This window comes from Chelonoidis abingdonii, chromosome 2 (genome assembly GCF_003597395.2).
Source record: "Chelonoidis abingdonii isolate Lonesome George chromosome 2, CheloAbing_2.0, whole genome shotgun sequence".
In the NCBI taxonomy this organism is placed as follows: Eukaryota; Metazoa; Chordata; order Testudines; family Testudinidae; genus Chelonoidis; species Chelonoidis abingdonii.
The window spans coordinates 258,244,658-258,272,135 of record NC_133770.1 but is presented as its reverse complement, the minus strand read 5'-3'; the positions used below and the strand labels follow the sequence as shown (position 1 = coordinate 258,272,135).

At 40.9% G+C, this 27,478-nt stretch overlaps 1 protein-coding gene across 5 annotated transcripts; it reads right to left on the bottom strand.

The window, feature by feature from the left end:
* Positions 1–1,595: 1,595 nt before the first annotated feature.
* On the bottom strand, positions 1,596–27,406 carry LOC116828773 (E3 ubiquitin-protein ligase NRDP1-like). Of its 5 annotated transcripts, none has more exons than XM_075063108.1 (8): positions 27,242–27,402; positions 21,259–21,405; positions 18,303–18,521; positions 17,602–17,741; positions 15,572–15,734; positions 13,597–13,717; positions 4,429–4,671; positions 1,596–3,266 (listed from the first exon to the last, which is right to left on the bottom strand). In XM_075063108.1, exons 3-7 carry the CDS (start codon positions 18,506–18,508, stop codon positions 4,435–4,437), a joined length of 867 nt encoding a protein of 288 aa, XP_074919209.1. In that variant the 5' UTR covers positions 18,509–18,521; positions 21,259–21,405; positions 27,242–27,402; the 3' UTR covers positions 1,596–3,266; positions 4,429–4,434. The 5 variants fall into 5 exon arrangements, with proteins under 5 accessions (XP_074919209.1, XP_074919210.1, XP_032643110.1 ...); XM_075063109.1 differs by lacking the exon at positions 21,259–21,405 and adding an exon at positions 20,677–20,890 and having other exon boundaries at positions 18,303–18,529; positions 27,258–27,402; XM_032787219.2 differs by lacking the exon at positions 21,259–21,405 and having other exon boundaries at positions 18,303–18,529; positions 27,258–27,402.
* Between the last annotated feature and the right edge of the window lie 72 nt (positions 27,407–27,478).

Genomic DNA, 27,478 nt, shown 5'->3' with positions numbered 1-27,478 from the left:
AAGAGCTGAAGTGGAAACTATTTAAATCAGTCTAGGTACATTTCTGCCATACAGCTGTTAGATCTTATTTTAATAATGAGAACATCTTTGGTTCCTTTACTCCTCTCCTCATCAGTCCTGTGTAGGTAGCCGTTCAGGGATCGACAGGACAGGTAGGTCAGGTTTGCTCTTCATGTTCACTCAGTTCAGCAACAATGCTGTTAGGCAGTTAATGGCTGTGGCCTTAGTCCTGAAAATATTTGCACAGGAGAAGTTCCATTGAGCTCGTGTGTGAGAGAGTAACTGCAGAGTTGGGGACTAATATTAGTTCAGGAGTATTAGTGTTGCATTTTGGACCCTAGCTAGGTTAATTGTTCAGGGCTGTAAAACAATGTAAAGTTCCTAGGCCTCAAGCTTGGCTCCCTTGTGGGGAAAAATACACAGAAACAACAGGGCTCCAGAAAGCAAGAGGGGAGAGAGTAAAAATGTAGCGCAGCAGCATCCATGTTTGCACAAGTTAAGACATATCAGCCATTTTGCTCTGTACCAAAGCACTCCCCACAATCAAATTGGAGCCTTCAAAGGGTGGGACTTTTGAATCTGACAGTGTCATAATGAGACACTTTCCCTAAAGATGGTTTGGTCTTTCCTGACTAATTTAGCATGTTTCTTTATAAAACTCCAGGTGTTCTAGCTAAGAATGACCATGTATGTAATCTTCACCTATTGCATACTTTACAAACCTCTTAAGTTTATTGTAAAGGAGCAGTGTGCACCAGATTTTCTTCTTTCTACCACTGTGGCCCTAGTAAAACTGTAAACAGCCAGTATCTAAGGTAGAATGTTCTCTAGCAAGATCTGCCAGTTTTTTATGATTAGTTAATGTCCATTTTCATTAAGATAATTGTCAAATTGAATTTTTTCCACTGAGCAGTTTCTAGCCCAATGATACACTCTACCCTCAGAGGAGGTAAATGAAATACATGATAGATTAAGATTACTACCAGCTCCATAATGCCTCTCAGAAAAGCCAAATGGTAGATGGTGTTGCTGCCAAAGCAAAAGAGTCTCTAGAAAGTTTCAGCCATAGAGTGCACTCTTGTGGGTGGCAGAGACTGAGGCATCCTGTTTTTGTATAGTTTCCAACACAGAGGCCTACCCACAATAGAAGGGGTCTTTAGGCCTTACTGCAATAGAGTCTGTGATGAGAACGCTTTAAGCAGTGGATAGCAAGTTCTGTTTATCCTGAATCAATAGCTGCTAAGCAGGACCTAGACCCCCTCCCTACTGCACCCTAGGCACCTGTAACTTCTAAGGCCTGTATCATCTTCCCTTCAACATGGCTGCCTGCCTTTGCCTACACCCCTGAGACAATGGCAGCAAGAACTCCCAGCTGTGAAGAGGAGATGTAAAGTCTTTGAGGAGAGTGCTGTTTTGATCAAATGCTAGCCCTGTTTATTATTTAATGTATCCCAGTCATGGGTCAGACAAAGACCTTTAACTATGACCCCTATTCATTATGTCCCTTTTAATAAAGTACCTGTCCCTATTACAGTACTTTAGTCTCTCATTTTCCTGCATGTTGAGTGAAGTACACTGGGAATAATGAAAGCAAGTTTATTTGCATGTATGTCTCACTCTTTTATTAGGCAAGGGGAGGATACCTGATCTTTCATAATGAAAAGAAGAGAAGCAAAATGAATAACTACTTTTATGAACACTTGAGTAGCTCAACTTTTATACACAGAGCAAATCAAATGGTTACAAGCTACCTGTTAGCTCTTCTAGACACAATATGACATTTAGCCCCCAAATTCCACTTTTGAGCCCATTTCCCATTTTTTATTAAATGTAAAAAAAAAAAAAAATCTAATTTCAGTTTGGGAATGAACCATGTGGCTGGAAGACATTTTAAAGTTCGTTTGTTAATATAAAAGTTGCATAGACTTATAGGTATTTAGAAAGGTATCTGTCAATATGAGAAAACTGCATAAGATGCCCCTATGTACCAAGGATAAACTGTATGGGTCTATGCAAAAGATGTTCATGAGAAAGGAAAATGCTGGCACCATTCCACATAAGTTATCCCAGACTCCTTAAATAATCTGTAGAGAAGGACTATCAAAAACACATTCCAGGGGAAGAGTGTAGCAAATTTCAGAAGGATTCTTATTTAAATATAGTCCAGGACCTGTTCACTGTCTGAGGGTCACTTTTTAAAAAAACTTCTTAAAGCACCTAAGAATGTATATAATATAATAACTTTGCAACTAAAATGTTTACTGTAATTGCATATATGTTACCTGGCTACATAATTCACTTGTCCGCTACTAATAAGGAAAAGAAATTTCCCATGCAATTGTGATGTTAAGCTAACCATCTGCTAACACACACAAACAATAATGATTGAGATGAAAATGTAACTTAATATTAGAATCAGCCTAATTAAAATTACATGGGTGCTTACAAGCAAACTGGTACATTGCAACTCAGGTACACAGCAGATGTAGGTTCTCCTGAAAGTCTTGCACTCAGAAGAGTAATTGAAACCAACAGGTGCTCACTGAACACTATTCTACTGCTACATTTCAAGAAAGAAAGCAATTATTTGCAGCAACAGCAATCTAGGCTGGCTCACTACTTGTTCCATAGGAACTGTATGGTTCTATGAAAAAAACTGAGCTGCAAGGGTGAATGGGAATTGATGGTGCAAGAGCCAGAAAGGGCTGTGTCTTGAAAGATGTGCTGACTCAGTTTAAGTTATTGGGTTAGCTGGGTTAAGTGAAACTACAGTGTACTAAATTAATAAAATATTTGATAAAGATTAGTGGGATATCTTCAGGTCTTAATCCCTAAGTGCTAATTCTGCTTCCACAACAGACTTACTGCAATCACTAACATTCTACTTGTTTGTCTCAGTATGTTCTTAGTATTTAGTTCAGTAGGGAAAAAAAATAACCAACCCAGGCATGGAGACTTGCATAAACCCTTGTAACATCATGGAGCTCTCTTTCCTCATGCATATATTTCAGATGTCTGGCTGGTGGGTTTCACCCACATGCTCAGGGTCTGTCTGTCTAGAAATCTGGAAAGAGCTCAAATATCACAAAGTGTCCTGCAGTCCTCAAATGTAAGAAACCCCATGATTCAAGATCCGTGGGTCTATTACTACCATTGTATAGTTCCAGATTTTAGTATCAACATAGATGTCCACCTGATCATGTGTCCTTTGTATAAAATTGAGGTCTGTTGTGGGTAAAACAACATTCAAGTAGCTTTTGTCATACCTGTCAAAAGAAAATTAAAGATGTTCAACAGGTGCTTTTAATGTGTTTTAAAAAGACATGTATATCTTTCTATAGTCAGCAGTATTAAACCTTAGAGTCCTTGTAAAAACAGCTAATAGATTGCTCACACCAAAGAAATGTATACACAATTCACCCAGACTGATAACAAGCAGAACTCTGAATATGCACTAATCTTCACTATGTAATGCAATTATAATAAAAGCATTGGCGGTGCAAGAAAGGGCAGTAACAGTATTTAAGCGATCCTGGTCAATACAAATGCCTCCAAGTTTTCTGCATTAACACAATCTTCTGCAAGGTCCTTCATGATGGAAACAGATGAAGGAGAATTCTCGACCGCTTGGCAGTGAATTGGATTGCATTGCTAAAATTCTGCACTATCATGGGTTTTGGTAACAGCTAGCTCGATGAAAAACTAAGAAGGGGTTGGAGATTAAAGGAAAACTGCCAAATACTCTAAAGTCCAAACTGACCTAGTTTAAAGCTCTTGTATGCTGGTGGGAACTGTCTGGAATTAGGAATATTTAAACCACCATTCCTTTGTGATGTACAGTGTTTTTATAGGACACAAATATCTCCAAATTTGTTAGTTTCCCCTGCTGGCTTGACTGAAGTACTTAAATACTATTCTTAGAATTAGTATTAGTCTTAGAATACATTCCAGCTGCTATCATTCATTATGCTTATACACACACGTGAGAAAAAAAGGTCATATACCAGCTTTAACTGCGCTGAAATTGCAGTAGCGGTGAAAAAAAAAAATTCCATTTCACTTAGTTGATGTTCTAGTTTCCAGGTCTGTAAGGAAGCTATTGTAAATAATCCAGGGAGGACCACAGATTAAGAGCTCCTGGTATACAAAAATATTAGTTGAAAATGTCCTTTTAAATGCATGTTGTAATGCCCAATATACTATTAATGGCCATTTAAAAACTAATATTGGGCCTACAACTTCCCCCAAATGCTAAAAAACTAGTTTTACTATTTGCATAGTATGCAAAGTGTGCTAGATACAAAAACTTGTTTTCCCCCACTCTTTTTGACCCATTCAGAATTTAGATAGAAAAGAGGTAATTTAGAACTAATACGAAGTTTTCTATCTGTTCACAGGAAGCAGACTCCTATGTGTCTGTGAGCTTACTTCTGTTTAGATGACTGTAACTTCCCTGGGTTTTCGTTTCACACTCTCTAGTCGTGTTAGAGGGCGAAAGTTTGTTGATTTCTTGTTTCCTTCTGTATTATTTAATCGGCAGTCTTTCTGTAGGCCTTTCAGCAGCTCCATTAATTCACGCTTTTCGAGCTCCGCTTGCTCCAGCTCTTGACGATGCTGTCTCTCTGCAGCCATAAGGGAGCGCACTTCAGACATCATTCGTGACATCTGACTCTAAAAAGCATGTGTGAAAACAGACTAAAATAAGAGATCATATAAATACATTTCCAATAATGGTGGTATTGAAGCTGAAATGACTACTGCGTATATGAGAAGAAATAATGAAGACCAGGCACAGCTGAAAGAATCTGCAATTTTTGATACACCACTAAAACAAACAATTTTGTTGATTTGCAGCACAGTTTCCGCTTGCTGTGGCACTCATTTCAAATATTCCAGTCTGCGAGAGCCATGAGAGATAGTGCAAATCTGACTGTTAACATATGTACCAGTGGATTTCACTGGCTGCTCGTTATGTTCTGCATTTCAAAACCCAAATGAGCATTATCCCAAAACCAAAAGTGTTCAGGACAGAGCTGTGTGACTTATTTGCATCTATGATCTTCCAATATATTTATTCAAATCCAGTACAAAGAAACCTTAAAACATACAAAGGCTCAACAGTCTTGAGTTTTGATGGTTATTTTTTTCCTGTTACAGAATAAAAGCTGGATGAATGGGTTAGATAATACATTCTCTCTCCACTGCTTTTTACTTTGGCCGTATCACCATTGGCTTTTGAAGCAAGTTAGAACAGAGTCTGAACACAGCTCTAGCTAAACGGGTTTCAAACACTATGTTAGAGTATGGGGCCCTGATCCAGCAACTGGATCCATGTGGGCAGCAGACTCTTACTTTCACATGAAGCACCACTGACTGCAGTGTGCGAGTGTAGGATCAGAACATAGGTTCCTATATTTCCATCCATACTGAGCTACTTTAAAATAGTATGAGAAGAGGAGCTGTTTTTTTTTTTTAAGTATATCTGACTTGCAGTGATGTGTCTTGTATTTAAAACACCCAGGCTTAAACAAATGCTGCATGTTACAAATTGGGGAATATGACTACGTACAGCTTATAAATCCTGTTTGATACTGGGGACTCTCTCTGCACATCTGTGTCAAACTGCAAACTCCATTTGGAATGTGCGACTTGTTTGCCTTCTCTGCTGTCTTTTGCCTCCATATTGAGCTAAAACCCACGGAAGGTGACACGAGAAATTCTTGCAACTTGCACAGAGCTAACAACGGAGGGTTGTTTAGCTTTGACAAAGAGATGGCTGCTTCCCCAGGCAAGCCAAGTCTGAACTCCAGAGGTTGGTAACTTAACAACGGATGTGGGGGACTGACCACCTGACAAGGTGATGGGTGGGTCACCTGACACAGGGGACTGGAGGTTATTAGACAGAAGGTCTGTCACCAGCCACTGAAGAGAAAGGAAGGGCACTGCGGCAGGGATCTGAGAGTCAGGCCTGGTCTACACTACGATTTTAGGTTGAATTTAGCAGCGTTATCTCAATTTAAGCCTGGACCTATCCACACAGCGAAGCCCTTTTTTCGACTTAAAGGGCTTTTTAAATTGATTTCTTTACTCCACCTCCAACGAGGGGATTAGTGCTGAAATTGGCTTTGCTGGGTCGAATTTGGGGTAGTGTGGACGCAATTCAATGGTATTGGCCTATGGGAGCTATCCCAGAGTGCTCCATTGTGATTGCTCTCAACTCAGATGCACTGGCCAGGTAGACAGGAAAAGGCCCACAAACTTTTGAATTTCATTTCCTGTTTGGCCAGCGTGGTGAGCTGATCAGCACAGGTGACCATGCAGAGTTCATCAGCATGATGTGCACATTGCCGGGAAACATTGTCCGGACCGTACTTTGTGAGAAGTCTATGTCCATGTCCACATCCTCATCACCGCGCTGCCATCGCCTCCTTGCCTGGTTTTGCGTTTGGTTCTGTACTGAAAAAAGGCACAAAACAATTGTCTTCCGTTGCTCTGATGGAGGGAGGGGCGACTGATGACATGGCTTACAAGGAATTAAAATCAACAAAAGGGGTGGCTTTGCATCAAGGAGAAACACAAACAACTGTCACACAGAATGGCCCCCTCAAGGATTGAACTCAAAACCCTGGGTTTAACAGGCCGTTGATTTCACAAAACAAATTGGCTCAATTTCTTGTTTTGATCCATTCCATCTATCTTTTACATCTTAGGCTGGCAGCAGACGGCGCAGTATGACTGCTATCCATTGTCATCTCCTGGGTGCTCGGCAGAAAATGGGAATGACCTGGCTGAGTCACTCGCATGTCTGCCCAGGCGCCCTTGACCGACCTCACTGAGGTCAGCTAAAAGAGCACCCAAGAGTACGACGACGATGGCTACCAATTGTAATGCACTGTCTGCTGCCAAAAGGCAATGAGTTGCTGCTGTGCAGCAATGCAGTCCCACGTCTGCCGGCACCCAGGAGACGTACGGTGATGGTGAGCTGAGCGGGCTCTATGCTAGCCCTGGTATGATGTCTGCTCAGGTAACCCAGGAAAAAAGGCGGAAAACTATTGTCTGCCGTTTCTTTCACGGAGGAAGGGAGAGGAGGGCCTGATGACATGTACCCAGAACCACTCGCAACACTGTTTTTGCCCCATCAGGCATTGGGATCTCAGCGCAGACTTCCAACGGGCAGCAGAGACTGCAGGAACTGTGGGATAGCTACCCACAGTTCAAAGCTCCGGAAGTCGGCGATAGCCTCAGTACTGTGGACATAGTCCACCGACTTAATGCACTTAGAGCATTTTGTGTGGGGACATGCACAATCGACTGTATAAAAACAATTTCTAAAAAAACGACTCTCAAATGTCAACTAAATTCGTAGTGTAGGCATACCCTAACATACCCAGATCAAACTCCATCATGCAAGCAAGAAGCATCCTGTGGAGTAGAGGAGGATCCTGGACACAGAGAGCCTCTAGACCTAAGCCAAGATTATAGACTCAAAGAATGAAGGAGGGAAAATGTGAGATACGGTATTTTATTTTTTGTCTAGATCTGTAGATCGTATTCTGATACTATCTAAGTAAACACTGACTGGCTTTGGAACCAATTGCGATATGTCTACCACTATCAGGATCTCGATTCTAACCCAGTTATGTCCCATCTAACCTAACATGATGGCGATAAGTCGACAGTGCACGCCTGCAAAAAAGGCCACACTACGAACAATATAATTCTGGATCTCAAAGTGTGCATCCATTGATACAAGAACGCTAGCTCGATTTCTGCGAGTTTGCACTGTGGATAGCATCCCGTTAGTCATCCATAGTCCACAGTCCCACCACCCGATGTAATTCTGGATTGAGATCCCATGCATGTGATGGTCAAAACCAGTTCGATGGGGTGTGTTCATCGGTAATGTAAATCGCTCAATCTTCCTCATGAAAGCACGGCAGACAATCATTTCGCGCCCTGTTTCCCTGGATTTGCCCTGCGACGCCATAGTATGGCATACAGTAGCCTGTTTTGCCTGTTGTCACTGTCACCGTTATTTTATGGAGTGCTGGACAGGAGGCGGTTCATTGCAGTCGTACACACAACATTCATTTGCCTGCAGGTAGCAGAGATGTGGTTAACCATCCCTATGCACTGCCATGCATTGTAATTAGCGATTGAGTGAGGCTTATCAGTCATTTATGCACCGTTTGCACTTGGAAAATTGGTAGAGTCGACGATTATCAATCATGTTTGTTACTCTGTGCTTTGTCATGACGGTGACTCTGGCTGCCTTCGCCGAGGGTATCGGCGGTCGGACAGTAGTACAAAAATTGGGATTGACTCCCCGAAGTCATTCCTTTCTTCATGTTTTGTCTAAAACAGAGTCAGTCCTGGCCTCGAGAATATCGCAAGTTATACTGGAAACGAGAGCACAGCCGCGTACCGTGTATCAATCCTGCAGAATGATGAGCTGCAATGCCTTCTAGGAGATGCCGCTAGCACAACCCCACACGCTTCCATCCTCCCCAACCCTTCCTGGGCTACCATGCAGGGTCCCCGCCCTTTGTGATGAATATAAGAATGCCAGAAGTAGAAAACATTGTTTTTAGTGAGATAAATGATGGGGAGGCACCTCCAGCTCCTATGATAGTCAGCAGGACTTTAAAGGTGTGCAGGCGAGAGGAGCGCAGCATCCTGTTCATGCATATCAGCGGAGTACGAATCTTTTCTTTAGACCGAAGGGGAGGAGGGCCTGGAGCTCAGGCTAGTGCTATGATTAGGACAGGGTTACCAAGCATTTTGTACTGTTGCCAGGAATTGCAGGAGTCATTCCATTTTTACTCAGGCGACCCCGGTCGACTTGCACGAGGCAGCCGTAGGCACAACACCAGGATGACACGTTTTTTCCCACGCTTTGTTCCGTCTGCCATTCAGGAAGGAAGGGAGTGAGGGGTATGCTGCTGTTCAGCGCCGCAGTCCTGGCTCCTACGCAGATGCAGATAGTCAGACAGGTGACTATTCTTGCACATTTTTCAAACGATTTTTCCCTTTTATTTCCTGGGGCGGCGGAGCGGGGGGGCGGCGGATTTCGACGAGATATCACCCTGAACCACCCGGCGACATGTTTTGGACCTACAGGCTTAGGAGCTCAGCCAAGAATGCAAATTGCTTATTCGAGCGGCGGGACGTGGAATTTAGTGGAGTCATCATACCCCTCACCTCCCCTCCCTCCTCATGGTGTTCTATTTTATTCTTTGGCTGTTCGTTACGCTTGTCACCAGCACTGTGCTGCAGTCCTTGCTTGGCCTCTATCATAGCCTTGGAGATTTATAATGCCTTTGTATATTCGTCTTCTTTAACCAGATTTGTCTCTCCCATACATGCGATCAGATCCCAGTACTCTCCCGTAACCGGTCCATGTGGAGCCTCTTTTTGGATCTCTGGACTGCATGCCACCTGTGCTGATCAGAGCTCCACGCTAGGCCAAACAGAAATGAAATTCAAAGTGTTGTGGGTCTTTCCTCTACTGAGAGTGCAATCGACTCAGATTGTTTTTCAGAGCGTCCACCGTGGCACTGTGGGATACCACCCGGAGGCCAATACCGTCGATTTGCGGCCACACTAACCGTAATCTGACATGGCAATACCGATTTCAGAGCTACTCCCCTCGTCGGGGAGGAGTACAGAAACGGTTTAAAGAGCCTTTTATATCAATATAAAGGGCTTTGTTGTGTGGACGGGTGCAGGTTTAAATTGGTTTAACGCTGCTAAATTCGGTTTAAACGTGTAGTGTAGACCAGGCCTTTGCAAATTCTGCAATGTATGGGTTATTCCCCTTCTGTCTGCATTTTCTGGAGCTGTTTCAAAATTGTCACACAGCCCATGTTAATCACTTCCCCTTCTCCAGCCTGCTGACAGATTTTCTTTCTCTACAGCTGCAGTCAAATGATGGTACACTTTGCTCCCAACTTTTCTTGATAGCTTATTATTTTCTTCCTGGACACAGGAGCAATAGAAAGGTTTCCTCAGAAAATTCTTAGGACTATACTCCATTTTCTTCATTGTTCAGAAGCATATGGGGACTCAAAAGTTGTCCTAGATCTCAAGCAACTCAATAAATGGATGAAGAAAGTGAGATTCTGGATGGAGACCCTAGTTTCAACGGTAGCATCCTTGTGTCAAAAGGACTTTTTTGCTTCTGTGGATCTAGCAGATGCATATCTCTACATTCCCAAATCACTACACCACCACAGACTGCTAAGATTTATGTACAGCACAGCCTGCTACCAGTACCATATGCTTCCATTCAGCTCCTAGGCTCTTCACCAAGATGCCAGGCTCAGGTATCAAGGCATTTAACTGCATCACTTCCTAGACAACCGTTTCAAAACTACAGCATATTCATTTTAGATTAAATCCTAGGAAAGATTTCCTAACTGTAAGAACAGTAGGACAGTGGAACTAACTGCCTAAGGAAGTCATGGAAACTCCTTCGCTGGAGCTTTTCAAAAAGAGGCTGGACAGCCATCTGTCTTGGATGGTTTAGACACAACAAATCCTGCAACTTGGCAGGGTGTTAGACTAGATGACCCTTGGGGTCCATTCTAACCCTATGGTTCTATGATTCTACCCATCACTCAACATATTCCACAAGATCCAGAACCTGCATGTTGGTAAAGTGTGCAACTGCACCCATAGCTCAATATTTACAACTACTGAGCCTCTTAGTTTCAAATACAGGAATCACTCTGTGGGCAAGGTCTCATTTCAGATGCCTTCAGGTCTTTTTCCTAAAAGCACGGAACCATTCACTGAAAACATGCAAGATCCGTTCCCAACCAGATGCTGAACTCTCTAAGATGGTGGACAACCCCATAAATTGTCTGCAAGGGACTTTCCATTTGCCTTCCAGACCCATAAGTACTCACGGCCAATGCCAGCCTGACAGGATGGAGAGCACAGCAGGGGAACAAAACAGTGCAAGGCAGCTGGAATCCAGGTGAAAGGAACCATAGCATCAACCTATTGAAGCTCTGAACTTCCAAGCTAGCCCAACAGAGGTTCCAGTACTACCTAGAAGATGAAAATATTCTGATCCAGTTGGCCAACATGATCATTGTGCCATATGTCAACAATCAAGTGGAAACAATGAGTGTAACTCTACACGCAGACATGATGGCCAGAAAACTCTTTAAGAGCAAAACACATAATAGGATAGCTAAACTAAAAGGCAGACTGACTCCTCAGACGCGCCGTCAACAACTCAGAGTGGTGCCTGAATCAGGATTTCACAGAAGTTCATCGTTCTGGCAGTCAGCCTATTTGCCAATAACAAGACGACAAGGCAGCCCAAGTACTTCATTAGGGAAGCAGGCCCGAAATCCCTGGGTATGGTTGTTTCTTTGCACCTATGGCTGCAAGACCTTCTATATGCCTTCCCACTTCTAACAACGGTGATCCAGAAAGTAAGGTAAGGCAAGAAGAAGCAAAGGTGACAGTGCTAGCTCCACGCTGGCCAAGCAGATGCATGTTTCTCTGATCTGAGAGAAATGAAATTGCAACTACCACTGTAGCTATCACGGAGACCAGACACCCTTTAACAAAGCCCATTACTCCATCTAGAGCATCTACAACTGATAGCCTGCAATCAAGAGGGAAGCATTAGTCACACTAGAACTATCCTTCAAAGAGAGAGAGCAATATTCTCCTCCAGGTGTCTTCAACCCTAAAGACCTAGTCCTCTATCCAAACTAGGTTTGATGTGTGGTGTCGATAACAACAAAAATCCAAAGGATCCTGATATCCCACTTACTCTGGACTTTCTTCAGAAAGGCACAGACAAGGGACTAGCTTCACAGTGCCTGGTGTCAGCTGTAGGAGTATCCTATTCACCACATCCTCTGACTCCTTGGCAGGGAACCCTCAGATAACCAGATTTCTCAGAATACTTAGACTGACTAAGCTTGTGGTTAAACCAATCTTTCCAAAAGACCTAACTACACATCCTTTTGGGCCACTGACATCAATATCTCCATTCCACCTATCAAAACTCTTTTTTAGGTCATCATCATCATGTCTACTAGATGAGTTTCTGAACAGGAAGCTATAGCCATGCAGGAATGCCACTGGGTGTTTCATGATGACAAGGTGGTACTAAGAATACCAGAATCATTTTTTGCCTAAGGTGAAATCATCTTTCCATGCCACACAGGAGATTGTCCTCCCTTAATTCTGTCCAAAGCCACAGCGCCCGATAGAAAAGCTGTGTCACATATTAGACATTAGAAGAGCCCTAAAGATCTACATCAACCATACCAAATTGACAAGATCAGGCTTCTTATTTGTCTCTTCATCCAAGTGCCAAGGGCTCAGGGTATTCAAGTTATCACTAGCTAGGTGGATCAAGCTATGCATTATAAAGACACCAAGGCACACTCCACAATATCTAGAATGACTTTGTGGGTGGAAAGAGCTTGTGCTTCCACTGTCGGGAGCTGCAGGGCAGCAATATGGTCATACGTTAACGCATTTAGTAGACCCTAAATTGACTTTCTGTTCTCTGTGGAGGTCTTCTTTGGCAGGAAGATGCTGCAGGCATTGGGCTAGGAATAGCATTGCTATTTTGGGTAATTAACTCAAGGGGGAATCTTCCCTATCTCATTCTGTTTTTCTTATCCCTCCCATTTCTGTTCATTGTTCGTTAATTTCCATATGTATCAGAATTGTGGGAAACTGAGCTGCAGAATGGTAAATTTCTTACCCATTAATTTCCTTTCTCCTAGCAGCATCTCCCACAATTCTACTCTGCCTGGTTGGCTTCCTAGCCAGAAGACAGAATTTAATTTTGATAGTTGTGTTTATAGGCTGTAGCCCACTTATTCTCTAGCACTGAAGTTACTGTTAGTAATCATATTCTATGAGTTTTTTACACAGCTTTGAAATGAATCATCTGTCAGCAGGCTGGATAAGGGGGCATGGCTTGCACAGGCTGTGAAACAGCTTTGAACTGCCTCCAGAAACTGCAGTCAGGAGGGGACTAGCCTATACATCTTACAATTGTGGGAGATGCTGCTAGCAGAAAGGAAATTACCATCAAGTAAGAAATTTACTAATTTGGAGTGTTTCAATTATCACGTATCCCTAAAGATAGGAAGTGTCTGCTAGCGTGCCCATACAGTGGAACTGTAGGCAAGAATGTGCTTAATATACTGAGATATCTTGGGGTCAGCACTACTTGTAGGGGCCTATTGAAGCTGGACTCCTAGATGCCAATTCTCCGAAAGGGTAACTGACAGAAAACCTGCGTCAGAAAGGCCAATAGAGAGACTGTGTTGGAGCCTACTGAGACCCAGGGAAGCTTAAAAGCACACGGCCCCAACATGTGGGCCCAAAACAACAACCTGGTGAATGTCCAGCAGCGGAGCTTTACCAGGGCCACAACACTGCAATTATTTGAAAAAGAAAGGTTCAGACCATTGGAATGTAGGACTGTATCTTCTCTAGTGAATTAGGATGATAAACTCCCCACTACTTGAAAAAGCAAAAAAATAGACCTTTGGGAGAGGGGCAGAAAATAAAAACACATTTCTACAAATGACACTGGAAGTTATTTACCTTTAGTTCTTCAATTTCATTTTGCAGAAGACTCTCTTTTTGCACCATATGCCTTCTCTGTGAATCTAATCTGGACTCCATTTCATGCTTTGCCTCCTCCACTCTGCAGATCATTTCTGACCTAAAAAAGTATATTATTCCTTTTTAAACCTAACCATTATACCTGTGACTTTCAAGTACCAGAGTAACTACTGCTGCCAAATAGCCACATCGTTCCCAAATACAACTGGGTGAAATTTTTCGACTAAAACTTTTTTCCTCAGGAGAAAAAAATGCAGATTCAACAACACCAAAAGATTTTGCAAATTCATGCTGATTTCACTGAGTTCCTTCAGTAAAGTGGGGGGAAAAAAAAACAGAAGGAAATTCTCCCCCAAAACCAAAATGTTTCATTTAGACACTTTCTAGATTTTAACAGAAAAACAAACATTTAAACTACCCTTTCTTTAGAAATTTCCTTTTATTTAAAACAATTAAACATTAAAAATGTTCAAAATTAAAACAAACGAGTTTTTTTAAAAATTGGAATTGCCAATGAACCCAAAAAATTCACGATTTGCCCAAATCTAGTCCTAAATTAACGCTCTGCTATAGTCTTGTGTTACACATCTCTCTAGAGATAAGATGAGTGTGTTTTACCAACAAACAGTATTCTTGCTCAGTATGTACCTATTTAGGGGTTTTAATCTCTCGATAGAATGTGCAAGTTCTAGTCCTGGCATCAATATTAGAGATCCTTGATGCTCAGATTCTATGGTGACGGGCTGCAATGCAGAACTCCAAGACAGATGTTTCTGAAATAATTCCAGAAGCTATAGACTAACTTTTTTTTGGCTTTGGATGGTTTATTTCCTTTCATCCAAACATATAAGTGTCATTTTGATTAATTTTATTTTAAGAGTATATGGTAACTTTGTGCAGTAGTTTAGGAGAAATGCAATACATGTCTCAAATAAAAAGCATGAATATGCCTCAGTCTGTGTCATTCCACTTAACCCAAGGAGAATGGAATTCTGAAACAAGGACATAATACAAAAAGCTACAGGTTAAGCTCAGGATAGCATACTTGGTTGGTTTATTGTGGATGTGAAATGACAGTAGTTGTGGGAGAAGGAAAACTAGTATCATTTAGTTATTAAACAAAGTGATAGCCAAAACTGAATCATTAACAGGTTAACTTTTTGAGTTTTGAGCAGCAGTTTGGCATTTTATTGGTATCAGGAAAGTTCACTTGTTTCCCGCTGCACTTACCAGGAACTGAACCTTGGTCACCAGCAAAGTGCAGGAGAGCTGGGGCCTCCACTGACCAAAGGAACAAGAGAGAAGATACCAGCAGGAAGGGGTGGGAAGAGGTACAAAACTGCTGGAAGATCATGGAAATGATAAACTGGAAGACGAAGAGGCAAGAAGAAAGAGAGAGACAGACAGAAAGTAAAGACGAACACTGATAAGTATTAGTAGTCTTCCAGCATTTTAGGCCTAAGTACAAGCTTGAACTCGTAGGGCACCTGTCTCTCATCTCTGATAACTTTATAACTGCCAAATATAATTGGAGTTTTTCATCCCCAAAGTGTTTTAAAAATCTTAAATAATAAATCTTACTTCATAATTTGGCTTTGGGTCCATATCAGACTAAGGTAAAAAGTGAAAAGATTTAATGGCCTCAGTCTAGTTCTTTGTATGTATTTCATTCTTTCATGTAACCACACATAATTTTGGATAATTGCAATCCCTATTCATTAGGGTTCTGGGCTAATAAAATTAATTCAACTAACTCAGACTAAAAGTGCAGTAAGAGTTTAAAGTGTTTAATGGCTTTTTAAAAATATCCTCACCAGTTAATACCAAGTGACTTACACATTATGGGTTAGATATCAGAATTAAACAGAGTTAGTACTTGGAACCGTCTCCTATGTGTAATGATTTTAGGCCCAAGTTAAACACAAATACCCAGGAAACAGAAGTAGTATTTTACCGGAGCAGTTCTAGTTCTGTTCTTAGCTCTGCTACACAATTATGCTGCGTGTCTTCCGCCCTGAGAATGGTATAACCACAACCATTAGGGCATTCACGGCTCCGGTATTCACACACTGCCAAATGGCTATCTAAGTTACGTCGTTCAATCTGAACTGGACAACCTGAACAGGAAACAGTAAATTAAGGCAATATTAAATCACTTGCAATTAACAGAAGCATAGTCCATTTCAGGCAAAAACACCCAAGCAAGCAAACAAACCATAGTGCATAGAACTGGTCATATGCAAATCTGTCAAAATAAAGTGATTCCCTTACAGCATGAAGAGATACACCTATAGGTCCCAAAGCCTTGTCTACATTAAAACTTTTTGTTCGAGTCTCCCATCATTGCTCTAACACTGGTGGTAACACTAGTGTAAGTCATGGATAGTAGAAAAAATACTGACAGGTGGCCAACACTGTTCTCCCACCAGCCTTACTCCACCACCAACAGCAGTGGATGGAGATATTAAGAAAAATGCCAGTTTAGACAAGGTGTGAGTATCAAAAATTTGGCACCCAAGGTTAGAGAAAATTTTGGACCTCAGCAACTTGTCCAAGATCACACAGCAAATCAACGACAGAGCTAGGACTAGAACCTGGTTCTCTTCACCGCTACGCTTGTGCCCTACCTACTACTAGACTAGTATTTCTCAACTAATGGGTCGCAACTCCTGCAGAGTGCAGGACAAAAGGATTCAGGAAGTTGTGAAGCAATTAAATTATATTTACAGTTCTAAAGCAAGGGGAAAAAATTGAAAATAACTTAGGGATATCAAAAGCCTTCAAAGTTTGTGAGGTCAAATGTAATAATGGTATAAATGTTTATTCTTACTTTTATAGTAAATGTAAGGAAGTTGTGCACATTTCTGACTTCAAATAATGGGTTGCCCACCTGACAAGTCTGAGATAAAAGGTAGCATGATCAAGCGCAGTGTATTGCAGACAGGCTGGTGAAGACAAGCAAAAAATATCACCTAGCAGAGGTGGCCTAACTACAAGCACAAACAAAAATGTGCTATAAAAACCTTGCAAGTGGTAGGTTTCAGGATGTGTGCACTTCTGATTAAGACAAACACCTATATAATTTAATAAAAATATTTTGCACTTTCATATCACCTTTCACTAGAAGATCTCAAAAGCCTCACATCACCTCTCTGAAAGAGCTATTACTCCCATTTTACAGATTAAGAAACACACAGATGTAAATAACTTGCCCAAGGCAACATAGCAGCAGCATAACTGGGAACAGAATGCAGAAATACTTATTTCCTGTCCAATATTAAGTACCAAACAGTGGTTTCTCAGATACATACTCGGCCCTACCTACACTGGCTAAAGTTTGAGATACCTTCTGGAAAAGGAGCAGAGAAGCAAGTTATAGTGTAATTCTGTTTAATATAATAAATGCTAAATTGGCCAAAAAGCTGGTTCAATCATCACATGCAAAAACCCACAATCAGATGAGTAACAAAAGCTGAGTATTATACAAATTATACCTTGGCAGAAAGCAAAAACCATGCACTGCTGTGTATTCTGATAAATTAGGGGTCCAGTATTCAAATTCATTCTGGTTAATTTTAACATGAAAAGGAAAAACTGATGATGGATGACAATCATTACAATAGAGAGCAAATCCATTGCCTAAAAAAAATTTCTGCAAACTCTCAACCGCTTAGCATGCTATTATCTTTTGAATTTTTATTTGGCTCTTTTTTTGTTTTGTTTTGCCAGTTAAACTGAAGCAACCATATTGCAGAGGCCATGTCTGTGTAGGAATGTGCAAGCAGAAGTACCTACCTCCCTGCCTTAAAGAAAGCTTACTTCAATCTTTTTTGGTCTAGCATGAATATGGTCTAGAACTCAGAAATTCACAATGTGGAACGCAACATAGAAATGAATGAATGTACATTGCTGCCACCCTACTGTGATTAAGTGTGACAGATACCAATTTTCTGAACAAAAGGCTCAACTTTGAACTTTACTCACCAGCATTTGAGCAGGGTATCTGGCTGTATTCACATTCTCTCTCATGTCTATCTATAGATTCTAGAGAACAAACCATTTCACAACCACGCTCTCCGTTTTTACAATGAAGCTGAAGTCGATTTAGATCATTTTTCATGTATCTATATGCAGAAAAGAGTTACTTTGTTTCTTCTTCTTTTTTAAACTCCTGCAACACTGTAAAAGTAGTTGACTTTTGCCACATTTCAGGGATTCTACCTTCCACAAGAAAAAAGGTCATATGCTCGGTTCAAAATATTTCACCATTCAAGTAACTACATTTGATGGTTGGGAGTGGTGAAAGCTATGATAATGGAATATTAAGGTTTAAAATTAAACATGCAAATTAATTCATGAAGAATGGCTATTGAGTGGTCTCAAAACTACCGGTAAGTCTTTAGTACTAACTAGGGGCTTGCGTACACTTAAAATGTTACAGTAGCACAGCTGTACTGCTGTAGAGCTTCAGTTGTGGACGCTAACTATGCTGATGGGACTTCCTCTCCTACAGGTGGAAGAATTCTCCCGTCCACCTAATGATGTCTACATGGGGACTAATGTCAGCTTAACTACGTGGCTCAGGGGTGGGATTTTTCACAGCCCTGAGTGACATAGTTATACTGACCTAATTTCCTAAACCAGGCTTTAGAAAAATCCCTTCAACAATCAGATTTGTTACATACCTGTAGAGATGTCGTAGCACAGACATATCAAGTGCTTGTCTGTCTTCAGGGCAATTATTGTGATGAACAAGCCATCCATGTATACAGGCAGTACAGAAAGCATGTTCGCAAGGAGCCTGTAAGGGATCTTCTAATACATCTCGGCATATACAGCATAAAAGTCCTTCATTAACATAGCCAACAAAACGCTCAATATCATAACCCATTCTTTTCCATAGACTTCCAACCTATTATAAATGTTAAAACAGCAATTAGTAACTGATCAATAATTATTTAGCACTGACAGACTGCTTGGTGCTGCACAATACACAAAAGTAAGGAAAGGACTTGAAAGCAGACACACTGGTAAAAACCGAGAGAATTAACTTAGTAGGTTCTCTCTCGTTTTGAATTCTATTACAAAATGTGATTCCTGTGGACACTGTGAAAGATTGCAGTTTAATTCTGCATTTGCACAATGTTTTTGAGATTTAGAGAATAACTGAAGATTTATTCTGTAACTGAAAATTTAAAGCTAAATTACAGAAAAACCATTGTTCAAATGTCAGAACCTGATTCCTGTTTCTTTACCTTTATTTGTATAAAACTCTGCAAATTTGTAAAACAATGATTTTACTGACAGTATTAAACACCTTTGAGTACTTCTTATCCATATGATTTTGTGTGTATCTGTCAACTACAGGTAACTTAATTTTGTGTGTGTTTCTTCTTAGGCCTTGGCTACACTAGAAATTTCAAAGCGCTGCCGGGACAGTGCTGCGGGAGCACTGCGACGGCAGCGCTTTGAAGTGTGAGTGTGGTCAGAGCGGCAGCGCTGGGAGAGAGCTCTCCCAGCGCTGCACGTAAACCACATTCTTTTTGAGTATAGCGTGCAGCGCTGCCGCCCTGATTACACTGACGCTTTACAGCGCTGCATCTTGCAGTGCTCAGGGGGGTGTTTTTTCACACCCCTGAGTGCGAAAGTTGCAGTGCTGGAAAGTGCCAATGTAGCCAAGCCCTTATACGCATAAGAAGAACTGTTAACAACCCATTCTCTGAATGACGTGGGAGTCTAGAAAAAATAGTATATGATCATGTATTTACAGACTGTACCATAATGCATATGTACAAGGGAGCCGAATTAAGATTGCACAGGCAGTGGAGCCCTCAGCTCCTGTACATGGCACCACAGCAGCTGGAAACAGCCAAGAAGAGTAACTATAAAGAAAGTTCTGCTTGGACTCTGCAGCCCTGGAATGAAGCATGCTCCATGCAGGTTGCTAAGTATTCTTGCTTGCTTTTTGAGCAGCTAGCCTGGCATTTTTAGGCAGCCATGGCCTGCAGGTGTTTCCGTATGTCTCATGAGCTGCCTTTATTTATTTATTTATTTATTTTAAACTGTGCCCCCTAGTGTTTCTTTTATGGAACACCCTCCCCCTCACCCAGCATCATGGTGCAGAAATTCAAACCCTACCCTCTGCTTATATTTTCTGGTTTTCATGGGTTTTTCCTGTTATTTAGGCTTGTTCTGAGAGAGTTTTGAATCTTTGGTTTCACAGCCAAACTCTAACAAACCTCTGAGTTTGTGCAAGCTGCAGTTTTTCGAATCATATAACTAGACCAAATTTTCATGGTGATGGCAAAAGACACATCCTTGACACCAGAGAGACCTCCCTCCCCAAAAAGTTTCAAGTCCTTGCTCTAAAGCATGGAGGCCCTACAGCTCCTTAATAAAACAGATGTTTTGCCCATATTAAAAAGTTACAATTTATTTTTCCCTAACTACATTCTAAAAAATGGCTGAACTGTTTTAGCTGAACTTTGCCCAAAAAGACAGCCAGAGGTGCACACCCAGCATGGAAAATTTCAGCCCAAATGGTTTAAGTTTGGAAAAGTTATAACCAACTGAAAACAGGGTCTTACAATGGAAAGTCTAGGGGACAATGTTAATTATAACCAACACTGACAGACATGGAGCTATTCTGTAATTTATGAATACTGTATGTTGACAGGGTTACTGGGATGTTTACTTTACAAATATTTTTGTTCAGTTTTATAAGGGACTGTATGGAGCAACACGCAGGAAGGAAATAGAATGGCTTAAGATAAGCCACTTCTCCACAAACATTTGAGATGAAAGACATTAGAGAAAAGGCCTATGGACAGCAGAGATCAAAAGCACTGTTGCAGTTTAAAAAAGGCTCTCTCTCAAAGGGGCTTGGGGAACAAACTAGAGCACAAGCACTGGCGCGGAAGTGGGGAGGAATCTGAAGAAGTTAGTCCTGTGTAGTTTACTATCAGGCCATGGTTAGCTTTTATGTAAGATAGAGGTGTGTAGACTATTTTAAAAATCTCTTTTTTTAAAATGGTTTGTACTATTAATAATAAACTATACTTTGGCATGAAGAAGTCTGTTTTGTCACTGGATACCCTGATCAAAGGATCTTGATAGGAAGGACGACAGGCATCAGAAGTCAGTTGGACCTACTGGGAAAGCATGGTTGATACCATCTGTACTGTAATTCAGGGCCTTGTCTAACAGTGAAAGAGCTGCAGAATTCCATCCTAGGGTAGGTAAAGGCTTCAGCCTGATACCTGACAGGGTTAAACTGAGAGAGATCAGAAAGAAGAAAGAGGTGACCTTAGCCTTGTAACCATGACATGTGCTACCAGCTCTGCCTATAATACATGTGAGTTTTATAAGATCATAGCCCTAAAACTAAGTTGAAAGTTATATTAAAGAAAAGAAACAAGCTTCTGTACTTTAGTACAATTCTGTCAAGGAAGATGTGGCTAAAGTCTAACAATTCTTATCAAGATGGTTAATTACATAAAATATGTTTTAGGTTGCACATTTTTTCTTAATCATAAAAAATTACTTTTGCAACACAGTCAATCATCATGAAACAGTATTTCCTAAGTTGTTAGAATTTCTAAATAAAGATGTTTATTCATTATAAATATAGAAATATTAAACGTTTTACCTTTTAGATTTAATTCACATTAATACCATGCAGTTTTCCACATAAATGCTGTGGAATTATGGTTTTCAGAGGAGACAGCAGTACTAACTCACCTTATTCTATCATCTCTTCATTGCTTTATGTTACTTTCTACAAGAACACTAAAAAGAAACAATCAATTGTTGTGTTTCCTAAGTTACAGATCCCCATGCTTAACCAGCTAGTAGTTAAACAGACTACTGTTCTTATAGCCATTAAAACTCAACTTTACAGTGGCACACATTTGAAAGGTTATAGTATGTTTAACGCTTTAGCCTGCTGTCACCCAGGGCTCATACAGACTAGAAAAAATAGCTAATAGGTGTTAAATTAACACATTTTTAAACAATATATAGCACTGAGGGCATATCTACACTAGGTGCTAAGTGTTGTTTAAAAAGCATTAATAAAAATATTTTACCTTACTTTAAAACCCCCTCCTATTTTCCTTGGCCCTGTCCAGACTACAGTATTTTATTTTTGTTATAATTTTGACAGAAAGCATTTTTATTTTTATCAATTTATATTTTCGGTTGCCCAAAATTACATAGCTTAAGCATTAAAAAAAATAAATTTAGATATTCAAACAATTATTTAATGACTAGGGCCCTACAAAATTCACCATCTATTTTGGTCAATTTCATGGTCATAGGGTTTTAAAAACAGTTAATTTCATGATTTCAGCTATTTAAATCTGAAATTTCAGGGTGTTATAATTGTAGGAGATCCTGACTCAAATAGGAGTTCGGAGATGGGGGTCACAAAATTATGTTAGAGGTGGGACTTTTGGGGCTGCTACCCTTACTTCTGTGCTGCTGCTGGCAGCGGCGGCACTACCTTCAGAGTTGGGCAGCTGGAGAGCGGCAGCTGCTGGCTGGCAGCTCAGTTCTGAAGGCAGAGCTGCCGCTAGCAGCAGTGCAGAAGTAAGAATGGCATGGTATAGTATTGAACGGAATAGTTTTGGACAAGGAGAAGTAGTCTGGAGATAAATGTGAGAAGTGAGGGGCATATGCTTCTTTTGTTAAAATATTATATGTTTGCTGTTGAAGAAAAAAATCCAGAATACTTAACGTTGTTGTTTTAGTTAAATAAAACAATTTAAATGTCTGTCTGGTGATGTTCTCCTCATAATACAGCATCGCAAGAAAATTCTCCATATATTAATGATTAACCTGTTGAATTGGAGATATTTATGAAGTCATTGAGAGGTGAACTACCTGCTTCAATTACCTTTGGTAAATGAAATAACCAATCAATCATTCATTCATTTTCTGATATAGCTGTAAAACTAATCTGAAAAGTTTTCAAAATAAATCACTGTTTAAAAATATACCTTCTAAAAACGAAACCTACATCGATCTTTGAGTTGTGAAGAATACGTATTAAGGTTATAACAATCAATTAGAATGCACTTTTATGTAGAAAACCATGATTAAATCGAGTCTTCCTGACTAGTGATTTAAGTCATCAATTTAATTTAAAATCAAACCCAACCTGTTACTTTCACAGCATGAAACAATGTTACAACTTTGTAGATTCACAAACTTATTTTTGCCAAATAAGTAATGTCGAAACTGATAACTGGAGTTCCACCTCAGATATCCCATCCTCCTATGTTAGGAAAAGTCACTTTAACTGTCTGGATATGGAAGACATCCTTCAGTCCTCATCTAAAGTCTGTGTGTGCTCCAGTAGTGCAATTGGTTAGCACATGAGGGAGTACCGATATGGTTATTAGGACAAGAAGCAATGAGTTTAAAAGGGAGGTCCCATGGTCCTCGCTGAGAAACTCCTCCCCCTCCCTTCCAGGTGCACCTCCAGCATGCTGGGGAACAGGTTTACTTGTCCCTGTGCTCACTGTCACTCCCAGAAGCGGCAGGCACATCTCTGCGGCCCTTGTGGCAGGGGGCCGGGGGTCTCCGCCTTACACACTGACTCCACAGTTCCCATTGTAAGCTTACATTGTCTCCAAGGCAGAGGGCAGGAGCATCACAAGACAGTGGGGGGAGGGACAGCTGAACTGGCCGGCAACTGATAGCCTGCTGGGCAGATGCCACACAGGGAACTTAGGGGAGCGGGAATCTGAAGGGGGCTGCCGGTCCACCCTAGTTCCAAGACCCTACCAGCTAGCTCCACCGGGCTGCTCTTTCTGCAAGCCGTAGACAAAGCAGGCGGCTGCCAAACAACATTACCAGGAAGCATTGCGCAACTTTAAACTAGCATGTTCTCTAACGAAACAATGTTAACCGGGACGACTGTAAGTAAGGAGTTATTGTACAACAAATAGACTCTATGAGGAGCTAAAAGACAAGGCCAGTAGGTTAACATGAGTTTACAAGATCACAGCTTTAGTCTTCCTGTAAATGGACACTACTAAATCTTATGTTCAGATCAATTCAATCAAAAATAAAAAACAATACTATGTAAAAAAAATTACAACTGAAGTCTGGTAAGGTCAAATTGCTTGAACAGATGAAACATTCTTATCTAACTAACTGAAATTACATCCAGACCATAAGATGCAGTTTAGATTTAAAATAAAAAGCATTATTGCAAGCAAATGTATAGTGCTAAAAAACAATCACGTTCTTCTGATACCTAGCCTAACAACTATACTCATAAAACCAGAATTTATTAAAAAGAAAAAGTGACCATTTTCAAATCTTCGAGGTAAACCCAATGTAAGGATAATTGTAATATTATATTAAAAGAATGTGTGCCAACTAGTCAGAATGTTGATCCTTATTTATAGTCATTGCTCTCAGTGTGCTGATATCTAAATGTGGGATAACAACTCAAAAATAAGAGACACAAAAGAATAGTTAATACAGGAACTTTAAGATGACAAATCATTTATTTAGCATATTATTTAATAATTCTTTATTTTTGACTTACATAATTTATAAGAAGGATAAGAAACTCTGGAGAACTAGTGTCAAATTTTGGTCTAAAGTGATGGCTAGTAAAAGCGAATTTGTCATTTTTTCTGCCCCTCAAGACTAATGGTCTTTCCTCAAGATTCAGTTTCTTTAAACTTTCCTCATCGGTCAGGAATTCTTATTTTTGTTGGCCTCCTTTGGACTCTGTTCAATTTATCCATATCTTACCTACAGTGGTAGTCCAGAACTGGAGACAGTACTCCAGATGGGACCTCACCAGTGTCAAGTAGAGTGGGACAATAACCTCCTGTATCTTACATATGACATTCCTATTAATACACCCCAGAATGATATTAATCTTTTTTGCAATTGCATCACATCATTGACTCAATTCATTTATGAATCACTATAATCCCCAGATTCTTTCCAACAGTACTACTGCCTAGCCAGTTATCCCCCATTCTGTAGCTGTGCATTTATTTTTCTTCCTAAGTGTAGTACTTCACACCTGTCTTTATTGAAATTCACCTTGTTGCTTTCAGACCAATTCTCAATTTGTCAAGACCATTTTGAATAATAATCCTTCCTCAAAAGTGCTAACAACCTCTCCCATCAAGAATGGGCTTAAACTGCAGCAAGGGAGGTTTAGGTTGGACATTAGGAAAAAGTTCCTAACTGTCAGGGTGGTTAAACACTGGAATAAATTGCCTAGCGAGGCTGTGGAATCTCCATCTCTGGAGATATTTAAGAGTAGGTTAGATAAATGTCTATCAGGGATGGTCTAGACAGTATTTGGTCCTGCCATGAGGGCAGGGGACTGACTCATGACCTCTCGAGGTCCCTTCCAGTCCTAGAGTCTATGAATCTAGTCCAGGGGTCAGCAACCTTTCAGAAGTCATGTGCCGAGTCTTCATTTATTCACTCTAATTTAAGGTGTTACGTGCCAGTAATACATTTTAACATTTTAGAAGGTCTCTTTCTATAAGTCTATAATATATAACTAAAACTATTGTTGTATGTAAATAAATAGGTTTTTAAAATGTTTAAGAAGCTTCATTTAAAATTAAATTAAATGCAGAGACCCCGGATGGATGGGCAGGACCCAGGCAGTCTAAGCCACTGAAAATCAGCTCGCGTGCTGTCTTTGACAAGCGTGCTATAGGTTGCCTACCCTGATCTAGTCTATGAATCTTGGTGTCATCCACCAATTTTATAAACATACTCTCCACTCCATTACATGATTATCTATTCAATATTACAAACATACAACATTCCAGCAAAGTATATATTTAATTTTCAGTATATATGAAAGAATAAAATACCACTAAAATTAGAAAATCTGCAAAATCAAGATGGTATATAACCTTCTTATAAATAAGCATAGAATCGTTTTTTAAAGTTAGACTCGTTTGCTGTTTTTCCAACAACTAGAGTCAAAAGCAAGTTTGAACCTGGCATGCACACATTTGACACTATACTTTTATAAATGATAAATAAATACAAATTGTGCTGTAAGATGTGTATTCAGTAATCCTTCTGCAACAATTTACAGACACTTTTCTCCCGAAAGGAGAGAACCAGGCTTAAAATGAAAACTTTTTGGTATGATGTTCACTAATTTCCCGAATAATCCCAAACTGAGAAGCGCTCCTCTCTCTGCCAACACTTGCGTAGAGACATCACCAACTGAACTTCATCCTCATACTTCTACCTAAAACTTTTCTTACAACGCGTGAAAGGTGGAGCTAGCAATCTTATTGCCATACTTCAGAATTTGTTTTTAGCTGTTATTCGTCTTAGGCCAGTACCTTCGATCACTTTACACAACTGAATGACAATACAAAGGGAAACAAATTCTTATATGCTACTACCAGGAAAAAAACATTACACTTTTGTCATAAGGTATATTCCCAAATCTGAACTTAGCACCCAAAATTGGGTTACCTGCATGGAACCTCTAAGCTTAATTACCAGCTTAGATTGATAGCTGCCACCACCAAAAATATAGTGTTTTGGGGCACTCTGACCCCCCGACCTTCCCTGGGGACCCCAAGAACCCAAATCCCTTGAATTCTTAAAACAAGGAGAAATAAACCATTCCCCCTTCCCCCCGCCCCCCCCGACTTTCCCTGAGAGAGACAGTATTCCTGGCACAGAGAGAAATTAGCCTCTCTCTCCCCCTCCCTCCTCCCCCACCAGTCCTGGTGTTTAAACCCACTCTCCTGGGATAAAACAAGGGAAACAAGGAAAGATCAATCAGGTTCTCTAAAAGAAATCTTTTAACAAAAGAAAGGAAAAAGTAAAGACTTATCTCTGTAACTTCAAGATGTAAATATTACAGGGTACAAATCAAAATATTCCCAGCAACTACACATATAAAAGTTAACCAGCCAGATCCACAATTGCAAATAGAGTAAAACAAACAAAAAGCCTAAAATTGCCTTTTCTACTTACTATTTGAACAGAACTTTAGAGAGCCTGTAGTAATGTCTGGTCCCTCTCATATCCCCGAGAAAAGACACACACACAGAACAAAGGACGCACACCCAAAACTTCCCTCCACACAGGGTTGAAAGTATCTTGTCTCCTGATTGGTCCTCTGGTCAGGTGTTTAGTTCTCTGTTTGTTAACCCTTTCCCGGTGAAAGAGACATTAACCCTTAACAATCTGTTTATGACAACTTTAAATGCAGATTCTTGTAATTTAAATTACATTATTTAATAGCAGTTAATGCTCTTACAATCTGTATCTGGGTAAGTGGGTGGGGCACTGATGGATCTGGAGCAGAGCTGACTGACCACCAAGGGGAGGAAAGTCGGACTTGCCGCTCAGTCTCTCAGGCGCCCGTCTGGCCCAATACCCCGCCCCTCCCTCACCATCCCCGGCTCTTGGCCATCTCACGTTGGCTTCGGGGACCAGTGCATCCGCGGCATCCCCCGCTGGGGATCGGATCCGGCAGCTCCCCCCCCCCGACCCTTGGAGATGGGCCCCACCACGCACGGTTAACTGCTCTCACTCCCACTGACCCACTTACCCGCCCAGCGAGGGTCCCTCCCTGCGCGCCCCAGCCCGCCCGCACCTCACACGACACTCACTCTCTAGGTTGGTTTCCCAGCGCGGCCGCAACGGCAAGCAGCAATGCATTTTGCGACTGCTGTTGCTTGACGGCTGCGTGTCACACCAGGATGAAACCAGCAGGACGGCCATACTCTGGGTGGCAGCACGCGCATGCGTACTGCAGCACCCGGCAGCCCTGTTCGAGGGGAGAGAAGCAAGTGGGCACGCGCGGGTGCAGGACGCTGGTGCAGTGAGGATG